Source organism: Elephas maximus, chromosome 6 (assembly GCF_024166365.1).
Source record: "Elephas maximus indicus isolate mEleMax1 chromosome 6, mEleMax1 primary haplotype, whole genome shotgun sequence".
NCBI lineage: Eukaryota > Metazoa > Chordata > Mammalia > Proboscidea > Elephantidae > Elephas > Elephas maximus.
Genome location: NC_064824.1, coordinates 57,217,648 through 57,230,675, shown reverse-complemented (window position 1 = coordinate 57,230,675; position 13,028 = coordinate 57,217,648). Strand labels below are relative to the sequence as shown.

The window sequence follows — 13,028 nt, the reverse complement described above, 5'->3', positions numbered from 1 at the left end:
ATGAAAATTAAAAACACCCAGCATTGTTGTCTGATTTTTGTTTCAAAGTCTATTAACTACTTGTTCAGCGTAGCCATTTAGAAATTTAAATTGTTGTATACAAATGTGCTTGTAAAATTTGTGTTGTGTCTAAAGAAAATTAAATTTTTCCCTAGTGAAAATTTTGTAAATCCAGTTTTTCTTATTGATTCGGTTTTTAGAAGTTCTCCAGGCATATTTAATAATCCCATTATTTTTTTGATAATCTTATACATTTGTTTCCACTCTGGAAATATTCATTTCATTGATTACTCAGAAAATTAGCTAAACTTAGTTAGGATTTCTGTATTACTTATTTTTTGTTGGGAAGTGTTTTAGTTTCGAACAGTAGGTAGACATGAATTCCATGTTTTCCTGCTATGTAGGAAGAAAATAATATATAAGGAATACTAGAATACCTATGTCTGAATGTGTAAAATCCTCACAGCCATACAAAATCATCTTAAATCTGTCATGAAAAAAATCTATCATTAGGAGTATATAAAATAAGTGGTTTCTGACTTTTGGGCTACAGAAAGCTGTATTTATGAATATTACTAGTGCTTTGTGCTAATTTACTTGATATTACCAGTCTTTATTTTTGATTGAATCATTTAGGTAAATAATCATGAGACTAATTTTTTTCTTATTCTGCAACATTTACCTTTAATTTATGCATTATATACTACAATAGAACAAATAATACTTTAAATTTTCCTTTCTGTGAGATATGAGCTATGTCACTAGCCATAAAAAGAAAACTCAAATTACATCTCAGCAGGTAATGTCACTGGTAACGCGTTGTCGCCTGAGCACATGCATTCTTTGGGGACTTATGCTGTCTTTTGTTAAAGAAAATGAAAAGTGTGTCTTATTTGCCTGACATAGCAATTTAAGTTTATACAGTATTTAATTAGATTACAATTTTTAAAAAAATCATTAAAGTCTCATTGGCTGCCACAAGGTTACAGAAAAGGATGAAAAACTCATCTCTGAATACTTAAGCCTAAACTGCAACCTAGTTAAATAAATAAAGATCCTCGAGGATCTTTCTAGAGTGGCATTTTGGTCACATTTTACAAGTATGTACTTGCGTAAAACAGATTAAAAGTCCATGTGACATTTAACAGACAGGAAGTGATAGCAGCTGGAACTGATAAGAAAACCATCATAGTTTTTAAAAAATGGAGGACTCAGAGAGGGAACCTTGCTGAAACCTGACTTTGGACTATTGTAAGTATTATGAAGTATTTTAAAAGTCTTATTTTTTTTTTTCCTTTAAATGTTCTTCCATAATTAATGCATGATCACCATAGAAAAGTTAGAAAAATAGATAGGCAAACATTTAAAGAATAAAATAAAAGTCACGCTAAATTAAACCACTGTAAGCTATTGACGCTAGAGCCCTGGTAGCTCAGTGGTTAAGAGCTTAGCTTCAAACCAAAAGGTCAGCACTTCGCATCCACCAGCCACTCCTTGGAAACCCTCAGGGGCAGTTCTACTCTGTTCTACAGGGTCACTAAGAGTCAGAATTGACTCAGTGGCAATGGAAAATTAATGACAATGAGCTCTGGTGGCGCAGTGGTTAAGCGCTCAGATGTTAACTGAAAGGTCGGAGGTTTGAACTCACCAGTTGCTCAGCAGGAGAAAGATGTGGCAGTCTGCTTCCATAAAGACTTAAAGCTTTGGAAACCCTATGGGACAGTTCTACTCTGTCATAGAGGGTCCCTGTGCGTCTGAATTGACTCAACGGCAACCGGTTTGGTTGGGTTTTTGGTAAACTAATGACTGTTTAGCATTTTGGTAACCATCCTTTTAAACTTTTTTCCTTATGTAAATATATTTTAAGAAATACTGGTGTTTTTTACAAAAATGAGGTACTAAGCAAACTGTTCTGTATTCTGCATTTTCCCTTTAAAACATCTTTCTGTGGCAGTAAATATAGAATGCACTTTTTCTCATAAGTATACATTCCATTATATACATACACTATACTTGATTTAAACAATCCTCTAATATTGGCTATTTAGATTATTCCCAATTTTCCAGTCTTAAAAGAATGTGCCTACTTGTTTGAACAGAGAACCAACGATTACCTTAGGGTAAACTGCTGAGGACTGCTGGGTCAAAGATTATACTTAACCCAAGGCAAGCACTGTTTAATCTGCAAGTCTGAAAAATCTGCTTATTTTAGTTTTTATTTCTCTACTAGTGAGACTGCATTTTTTCACACATTTCTTGCATTATATTTCCTACTGATAGGCTGAATGGCCCTTTTCACATCCTTAGACCAATTTTTTTTTCCCCCTTTTGAGGTGTTCGCCTTATTTATAATAGAGCTTTCATCCGTCTAGTTTGTGATTTTTCCCCTTAAAAATATGCTATTTTTAGGAGATTTTGACCTTTTCAGAGTTTTCTTTTCCCCTTAGTTTATTAATTTTTTAAAAAAGGTCTCTTTTAAGAGACATGAAAGTGTAATGTGTCTTATAATAATGAATCCTTTTTATATACTTCATGAGACTTTCATTGAGTCTGGAACATGCTTTTTTTCTCCCCAAAATAATTTCAGGAGCAGACATGATTAGTATACACAATGAAGAAGAAAATGCTTTTATACTGAATACTTTGAAAAAGCAATGGAAAGGCCCGGCTGATATATTACTAGGAATGTTTTATGACACAGATGGTAAGTGATATTTACCTTTGTGGGGTATCATTGTGTTCTGGGTTTTTTTTTCCCCTCTTAATCTTAGGGAAAATGATGGCTTTTAAAAAAGATTCTTCAGTTCTCTAGTTTAAACTGACATTTTCCATGGCCTCCAGGTATATATTCTCAGTATGTAACTATAGGACTTGTACCACAGCTTTTCCCTGAGTTGCTCAGCGTGTTTCACATATAGAGAGCCACAGCTGATTCTTATCTGGATTAAAATGTTGTTCTAGGCTAAGTATTTTTGTAATATGTCATGATCATAAAAATTAGTATTTATTTCAGCAATTAGTAGGGTAAGGAGAGACTGAACCATCAAAAGTATGTTATATAAATGTATCATCACTATAGAAAAATACAAAACACATATGCAGACATTATCAAGATGAAATGACTAAGGATACTATTAATATTTTAACTATTTTTCTTGTTTCTCATGAAAATGTATTTTTCTTAGAAAAAAAATCTTCAATATCTTTTGATGATTTACCTGTACCCAAAACCAAAAAACCCCACTGCCGTCGAGTCGATTCCGACTCATAGCGATTACCTGTACAAGCAATATATTCCTCCTTCTGATTTAAATCCTATAAGCAAAAGTTTAGACCAGACCTTGGTAACCTCCCATCTTTAACCCTAGATTTCTTTCTTTTAACACCTTTCATACTGTCAGAGGAGTCTCTGGGTGGTGCAAACGATTAATGCACTAGGCTGCCAAAAGGTTGGAGATCTGACCTCATCTAAAGTCACCTTGGAAGAAAGGCCCGGCCATCTACGTATGAAAAATCAGCCCTTGAAAGCATAGTTTTGCTCTGACACACAAGGGATCACTGAGTCAGAATCAATTTAATGGCAACTAGTTTTTATACTCTCATAATGTTGAAAATATTCCTTATCTGGCAGATGCGTGTTTCAAGTGGTTTGATAAATCAAATATGACCTTTGCTAAGTGGACAGACCAAGAAGATGGTGAGGATCTAGTTGACACCTGTGCTTTTCTGCACACTAAGACAGGAGAATGGAAAAAAGGAAATTGTGAAGTTTCTTCTGTAGAAGGAACACTTTGTAAAGCAGCTAGTAAGTATGAAGGCCTTTTTCCAATCAAAGAAGGGTAGAGGAAGGAGGGCTGGTTTTCAGATAATTTTCTTTGAGATTAGTGTGCCTTGTTAAATAGAGGGAGTAAATTTTCAGAATATATTAGGAGTTTGCTCCCAAGTATCTCTGAAATCATATGTAATTCTCTTATATTTCAGATCAATTGAACTAGATATAACTTTAATTCTATGTGCTTATTCTTAGAGTTTGCAAGAGGTCAAAAATTTTTTTTTTGTTCAATTATTACAGTCCCTTTGCATGTGATTTGACTGAGCAGTGGCAGTGATGAATAATCATGTATGATTCTGGAATTCTAAAGTTACTTTATAAGAAAATTAGACTCTGTATAAGAACCAACATTCTTTTTTAAGTCAACAAAGAGAAAAAATTACATTGTGGTTTACAATTTATTCTGGATTAAAATCTAAATTTTCATCCAATCAAAGTTCTTTTTAAAAGAACTGTGCTGGCCCACAATGATTTTTGATGTTATTGTTAATTACTGAACATAGTTTATACTTTTAAATTTTAGAAAGTAAATGTTTTTTCATTAAAGAAACGTAAAAATCCAAAATATGATTTTAGGATACTTGAAACATGACACAGCCATTTCTCCATTTTGCATCCTTAGTATTCCCCCTTTCTGCTTCCACTGTAAACCAAAATACAACTGACTCTGATTATTTCCTTTCTTTACATCTGAAATTATACACAATCCCTCCCCACCCCCCTAGTCACAGCAGGGTACTTAACTACTATCAGTTTTATAGTGATTGCTTAAATGTTTGTTGTAGTTTTATGGTAGTAGCATTCAATTTCCAGTATTTATTTGATTTTTTAAAAATTGGTTCATTACTGTACCTCAGGACACTATATAAACCTAATTTTTAATTAAACTATAAGTTGAAAACATCAGAAATAGTGAGGAAATTCATATGGAGGGTAAGATCACAGTTTTATAATTTAATATTGCTAAGACTATTCTACAGACTCTCCAACCAGAATCCTCTTATTTCTCTCACCTCATCAGTTTTCTTATTCTTTCTCCAGCAACCAAGCTAATGCATTATTAGGTCTCTAGTTCTTTTTTTAAAAAACTAAGTTCAAAACAGATACGGAGACAACTGACTAAGCAACAGAAATATGGATATTAAGCTACTAAAGGGTTTTAAACTACTTTTAAATGCTCTGAAAGCCTTTAAAGCCAACCTTTTAAAAAACTATACTTAAATTTTAATTTTCGTTTTTTTTTTGTATTTTAGTGCCATATGAAAAGAAGTATTTATCAGGTACGTAATGTTCTTAAAATTTTTCCACAAGTAAAAAACGCTAAAATTTTTTGATTATATAACATAATGTAGACAAATTTTATAAGAATGTAGAAAGGTCTCTTAGCTTGGTAATAAGACTCTGCATTTTAAATATGGTACTGCAAGTTATGTATGAAATGAACTTTTTTAAAAACCAAATTATAATTTTTTCCATTGACTTCCATTATTTGTTTTTTATGGGAAATGACATCTTATGTTTTTTTTTTTTTTTTTTTTTAAAGCTACACCTCATAATTTTAATTACATTTCAAGCAGCAGCTTCCCTTAAGGGCTAAATGCATTTATTTTTTAAACGTGTAATATATTTACATGGCTCAAAAATCAAAACTATATACGGCAAACACTTGCAAAGTCTCTCTTATACCCTGCCCCATCCACCTTATTCTACCCTTCCCTTTACTGGACACCATTTACATCAGTTTCTAGTTTAACCTTCTAAGGTTTCTCTTTTGCTAATATAAGCAAATTCAGACATATGCCTTATTCGCCCTTTTACTTCACTAACAATGTAGTCTACAGATCTCCCCATATCATTACCTATAGATTTTCTATTTTACAACTGCATACTCTTCCATTATATGAGTATATGTACTTATTTACTTAGCATCGGACTCCTCCTGGGTTGTTTCCAAACATTTGCTATTATAAATGCTGCTGCAATGAAACACCTTGCATAAATCTGCCTGTAAAATGGATTCCTTGAAATATAACTGCTGGATCAAAAATGAATCTAAAACTTTCATCAGTATTGACAGATATTGTTCCAGAGGAGTTGTACCCTTTCGCATTCCCCGTAGCAATGTACGATAGAGACCCTGTTATGTAACCTTTAGATTTTTTTTTTTTTGCCAACTGGATAATGTATTTAATTCCTATCATTTTGAGGTGTAGAATAAAATACACATATCTTCAATGTATAGCTTGAATTTTAATGTATACTCTTGTGAAACTATGACTCAGATCAAGATATAGAACATTTCTGTCACCCCAGAAGGTTTTATTTCCCTTCCCAAAAAACGTCCACCCCACCACTACTCACCAGAAGTAAACCACTACTCTGATTTCTCTTACCATAGACTTGCCTGTTGTCGAACTTCACATATATTCCTACAACATATACTCTTTTGTCTGGCTTGTCATTCAACATATTGCTTAACTTCACCCATGTTGTGTATATACATGGTACTCTTTTCTATTGCTGCAGTTTGATAAAAATGTTATCCATTCTTGTTGATGGATATTTGGATTGTCTCCAGTTTGGGATTAATATGAATAGAGCTGCCAATGAATGTTCTCACAGAAATCTTCTTTTGGGCCTACGTTTTGTTTTTCTTCAGTATATTCCAAAGAATAGGATTACTGGGTTATATGGTATATTAGAAACTACTGAAGTTTTTCAAAGTGGTTGAGCCACGTTATATTCCTACTAGCAATGTATGCAAGTTCCTTTTGCTCACATCCCCGCAGTGATGGTATTGTCTGTTTGTAATGTTATTGTGATTTTAATTTTCATTTCTCTGCTATAGAGCATCTTTTCACATGTCACTTGGATGCCTTCCTTTGTGAAATGCCTTAAGTCTTTTGTCCATATTTTTTAAATTGGGTTGTCTCATTGAGTGATAAGGTTTTTGTATAGATACAGCAAATCCTTTGTCAGAGATGTGTGCTATATTTTCTTTCAGCTTGGGGCTGCTATGATAAAACTATGTTGGGAGAGGAGGAAAGGAGGAGCCTAGCAGTTGGTGTATATATTTTAAGAGAGTTAAATCCTTATCCTTCTATAGAAGAAGTCAATATATAACATCTATTAAAATCAAGGAGTGTAAACTTGTTATTTAGAAGCATGGATGCAAATAACAGAAGTGGTTACCTTTGAAGCATGGAAATTAAGGGTGAGAAGTAGCGTGGGTAAACCCAGTGCCATCGAGTCGATTCCGACTCATAGCGACCCTATAAGACAGAGTCGAACGGCCCCGTAGTTTCCAAGGAGCACCTGGTGGACTTGAACTGCTGACCCTTTAGTTAGCAGGTGTAGCACTAGGAGCCCGATATTTTTTCATTACGTACCTTGTAGGCTTTTAAGCAGTGTTATTTTGGAAAAAAAGTATATATATATATATATATATAAATATATATATACACACACATAAATGGAAACCATTTAGAAAAGAGCAAGTAAGACTATGATGGGTCTCAAAACCATCTCAGAGGGAAAGGAATCCCATAAAGATGACTGGAAGGAGCACTCTGAAAAATAAAAGGAAAAGGAGAAAGCAATTGTATGGAATCCAAGTTTGGAAAAAAATTTCAAGTCTGGGTGGTTAATAATCCGGTTGCAGCAGATTAAGCAGTGAAATGTGCCCACGTGTTTACGGATTTAGTTTTATAGAGGTCATTGGCAATGCCTGCCACAGAAGCTACAGAAGAAAGGTTGAGAACACACTGCATGGGTTTGACCGGGAAGTCAAAGCTTCTCATGTTTCACTTCTAAGTATGATGGTTGTTACAGGCTTCCTTAATGTCCTTTTAGTATGCTAAAGATTTCATTTCTTCCTAACAGTTTTTTGTTTCTAAATCAGGACTTGTTGTTAGGTGCCGTTGAGTCGGCTCTGACTCATAGTGACCGTATGCACAACGAAACACTGCCTGGTCCTGTGCCATCCTTACAACCGTTATGCTTGAGCTCATTGTTGTAGCCACTGTGTCAATCCACCTCATTGAGGGTCTTCCTCTTTTCCGCTGACCCTGTACTATACCAAGCATGTTCTTCTCCAGAGACTGATCCCTCCAGACAACATGTCCGAAGTACGTAACACACAGTCTCGCCATCCTCGCTTCTAAGGAGCATTCTGGTTGCACTTCTTCCAAGACAGATTAGTTCATTCTTTTGGCAGTCCATGGTATATTCAGTAGTCTTTGGCACCACCACAATTCAAAGGTGTCAATTCTCTGGACTTCCTTATTCACTGTCCAGCTTTCACATGCATATGATGCGATTGAAAAATACCATGGCGGATGCCCTTTATCACCGCTCTTATTCAACATTGTGCTAGAGGTCCTAGCCAGAGCAATTAGGCTAGACAAAGAAATAAAGGGCATCCGGATTGGCAAGGAGGAAGTAAAATTATCTCTATTTGCAGATGACATGATCTTATACACAGAAAACCCTAAGGAATCCTCCAGAAAACTACTGAAACTAATAGAAGAGTTTGGCAGAGTCCTCAGGTTATAAGATAAACATACAAAAATCACTTGGATTCCTCTATATGAACAAAAAGAACATCGAAGAGGAAATCACCAAATCAATACCATTCACAGTAGCCCCCAAGAAGATAAAATAACTAGGAATAAATCTTACCAAAGATGTAAAAGACCTATACAAAGAAAACTACAAAGTACTACTACAAGAACCTAAAAAGGACCTACTTAAGTGGAAAAACATACCTTGCTCATGGATAGGAAGACTTAACATAGTAAAAATGTCTATTCTACCAAAAACCATCTATACATACAATGCACTTCCGATCCAAATTCCAATGTCATTTTCTAATGTGATGGAGAAACAAATCACCAACTCCATATGGAAGGGAAAGAAGCCTCAGATAAGTAAAGCATTACTGAAAAGGAAGAAGAAAGCAGGAGGCCTCACTCTACCTGATTTTAGAACCTATTATACAGCCACAGTAGTCAAAACAGCCTGGTACTGGTACAACAACAGGCACATAGACCAATGGAACAGAATTGAGAACCCAGATATAAATCCATCCACATATGAGCAGCTGGTATTTGACAAAGGCCCAGTGTCAGTTAAATTGGGGAAAAGATAGTCTTTTTAACAAACGGTGCTGGCATAACTGGATATCCATTTGCAAAAAAATGAAACAGGACCCATACCTCACACCATGCACAAAAACTAACTCCAAGTGGATCAAAGACCTAAACATAAAGACTAAAACGATAAAGATCATGGAAGAAAAAATAGGGACAACCTTAGGAGCCCTAATACAAGGCATAAACAGAATACAAAACATTACCAAAAATGACGAAGAGAAATCAGATAACTGGGAGCTCCTAAAAATCAAACATTTATGCTCATCTAAAGACTTCACCGAAAGAGTAAAAAGACCACCTACAGACTGGGAAAGAATTTTCAGCTATGACATCTCCGACCAGCGCCTGATCTCTCAAATCTATATGATTCTGTCAAAACTCAACCACAAAAAGACAAACAACCCAATCAAGAAGTGGGCAAAGGATATGAACACACACTTCACTAAAGAAGATATTCAGGCAGCTAACAGATACATGAGAAAATGCTCTCGATCATTAGCCATTAGAGAAATGCAAATTAAAACTACGATGAGATTCCATCTCACTCCAACAAGGCTGGCACTAATCCAAAAAACACAAAATAATAAATGTTGGAGAGGCTGCAGAGAGACTGGAACTCTTATACACTGCTGGTGGGAATGTAAAATGGTACAACCACTTTGGAAATCTATCTGGCGTTTTCTTAAAAAGTTAGAACTACCATACAACCCAGAAACCCCACTCCTTGGAATATACCCTAGACAAATAAGAACCTTCACACAAACAGATATATGCACACCCATGTTTGTTGCAGCTCTGTTTACAATAGCAAAAAGCTGGAAGCAACCAAGGTGTCCATCAACAGATGAATGGTTAAATAAATTGTGGTATATTCACACAATACTATGCAAAGATAAAGAACAGTGACGAATCTGTGAAACATTTAATAACATGGAGGGACCTGGAAGGCATTATGCTGAGCGAAATTAGAGGCAAAAGGACAAATATTGTATACGACCACTATTATAAGATCTTGAGAAATAGTATACACTGAGAACAACACATACTTTTGTGGTTACGAGGGAGGGGAAAGAGGGAAGAGTGGGAGAGGGTTTTTTACTGATTACTTAGTAGGTAAGAACTACTTTAGGTGACGGGAAGGACAATACTCAATACATGGAAGGTCAGCTCAACTGGACTGGACCAAAAGCAAAGAAGTTTCTGGGATAAACTGAATGCTTCAAAGGTCAGCAGAGCAAGGGCGGGGGTTTGGGGACCATGGTTTAAGGGGACTTCTAATTGGCAAAATAATTCTATTATGAAAACATCCTGCATCCCACTTTGAAATGTGGCGTCTGGGGTCTTAAATGCTAACAAGCGGCCATCTAAGATGCATCAGTTGGTCTCAACCCATCTGGATCAAAGGAGAATGAAGAACACCAAGGTCACACGATAACTATGAGCCCAAGAGACAGAAAAGGCCACATGAACCAGAGACTTACATCATCCTGAGACCAGAAGAACTAGTTGGTGGCTGGCCACAACCGATGACTGCCCTGACAGGGAGCACAACAGAGAACCCCTGAGGGAGCAGATCAGTGGGATGCAGACCCCAAATTCTCACAAAAAGACCATAGTTAATGGTCTGACTGAGACTAGAGGAATCCTGGCTGTCATGGTCCCCAAACCTTCTGTTGGCCCAGGACAGGAACCATTCCCAAAGACAGCTCATCAGACATGGAAGGGACTGGACAGTGGGTAGGAGATGCTGAAGAGTGAGCTATTTGTATCAGGTGGACACTTGAGACCGTGTTGGCATCTCCTGTCTGAAGGGGGGATGGGAGGGTAGAGAGGGTTGGAAGCTGGCAAAATTGTCATGAAAGGAGAGACTGGAAGGGCGGACTCATTAGGGGGGAGAGCAAGTGGGAGTATGGAGTAAGGTGTACATAAACTTATATGTGACAGACTGACTTGATTTGTAAACGTTCACTTGAAGCTCAATAAAAATTAAAAAGAAAAAAAAAATACCATGGCTTGGGTCAGGTGCACCTCAGTCTTCAAAGTGACATCTTTGCCTTTCAACACTTTTAAAGAGGTTCTTTGCAGCAGACCTACCCAATGCAATGCGTCGTTTGAGAAAGCAGGACTAGATAATAAGCCATTACTTGCTTACAGCCAAATAAGCAATGGTAAATAATAGATTTCCTAACTTAGAACTATCCTTTGCCCCAGGTATAAACCTTACATATTGCTGTAATACTGCTAATTAGTTGCCTTGAGATTGGCTTTCTCCCACATTTGGGAGTTTGCAGCTTGGCCACAGTTCACTTGCAAAACGTGAAAATACAAACAGCATATATACTTCCTGGGTCCCGCCAAGCTTGAATGCTGAACAGTTTTTAGGATAACTGGTCTTCTAATTTTCTGTAAAGCTGTGTGATTGTGTAAATCATCGTCACTGTCTCAATTATCATGCTTTCAAACTAGACAGAAGTTGAGGTTACTTTTTTTACATTAAGCTATGATTACCTAATCACTAAGGGTAGATCCTATGTATTGTGAATGTCTTATTGTGCATTAACAGACTGAAAAAATCAGTGTGCTCACACTGGTAAAAAATTAAGGTGCTATACTGAAGTCAGGCTGTGTCAGTTTAATAAAACTGTTAGCTTGATGATTAAAGAAATTCTAAGTGCAATGGGAACAATTTAAATCATATGGACTGGTTTAAGATACAAATATCTCTGAAATTATGAAAAAGTCTCATTAGAATTAGTTCAGTTTGCTTAATTTTTGGATTAAGTTCTTTTTCATTTAAGCGCTTCAAATAAGAAAATGGCCCTTTGCTTTACAGGGTCAAGGCTACTGCTTCACAATCTTTCAGAGCTTCAGATCAGTCTTTCACAAGTCAGTGTCTAAAGACGTATAGTATGAGAAATTTGACAATTATACAAAAATGTCTGGGCATTTCCTAAAGGTAAAGTGACTTTGTATCTTTTTAATTCAGAGAAAGAATTTCAAAGGTTAGAGTTGAAAGCTTCCAAAATCTTGAAATGTTTGGTTTTTTTCTTTTTTTTAAGGAGGATCTTTTAGATAGAATGTGGGCATGAGAAGTATTAACTGCAATATCATAAAGCAGAGTACTATTTTATCAATGGAAATGTTCATATGTAGCTGTATCGCCTATTATCTACTTTGATGTTAAAAAAAATACACTCCAATAGAGGTTAAATGATGACCATTAAATTATTCAACAACTAATTACTGAATACCTAGTACACACAGGTGCTTTGGATAAAGGGAACAAAACTCTGCACTAATGGGGCTTACATTTTAAGGGTGAAAGGGACAATAAGTTAACATTTAATATGTTAGATGGTGACTATGAAAAAATAGAAAGCAAATTAAGGATTCTGAGTGCCAGGGGTGTGGAGTTGATTATCAGACTTCAGGCAAACCTTTATAGTCTTTTTTTAAGATTAAGGAGCCCTAGTGGCACACTGGTTAAGCGCTTGGCTGCTAACTGAAAGGTTGGCAGTTCAAACCTGCCCAGCAGCTCTACTAGAGAAAGACCTGGCAATCTGCTCCCGTAGAAAACCTATGGAGCAGTTCTATTCTGTCATATGGGGTCACTGTGTCAGAATCGACTTGATATCATAACAACAAAGAGTCCCTGGGTGGAGAACTCAGTTGTGCCGTTTCCTCACTCCTCCTAACTGTGTGCTTTGAAGAACCCTGCCAACGTTTAAAAAGTATTAGTGGTCTCTCTCACTTCCTAAAATGACCTTTGGTCAGATTTCTCTCACCAATCTTAATTTTTCCAAATCTCACTTTTCCAAGCACCAACTGAAATGAGTACAACTCATCATAATGCAAAAATACATAAAGAAAAAATAATTGTTTTCAAATAGCTTTTGGGTCTTTATTATACATAAAACAAATCTTTCAAAAACTATTTTCCTCCTAACTCCTAAATAAAAACAAAACAAAAAAAATTCCTGGATTTATTAGATTCTTATGAAAACAGAGTACAAGAATTTTGAAAAAGCAATTGCAAGGCTGGA

General features: G+C 35.9%; 1 protein-coding gene across 1 annotated transcript in view; it reads left to right on the top strand.

Moving 5' to 3' along the window:
* Positions 1-13,028, top strand: part of LY75 (lymphocyte antigen 75) — a 157,746-nt gene that overhangs the window by 141,049 nt on the left and 3,669 nt on the right. Inside the window, exons 36-38 of the mRNA XM_049888785.1 lie at positions 2,588-2,704; positions 3,632-3,805; positions 5,086-5,112. Of these exons, the coding sequence (XP_049744742.1) occupies positions 2,588-2,704; positions 3,632-3,805; positions 5,086-5,112 (318 nt within the window). The remainder of the gene's footprint in view (positions 1-2,587; positions 2,705-3,631; positions 3,806-5,085; positions 5,113-13,028) is intronic.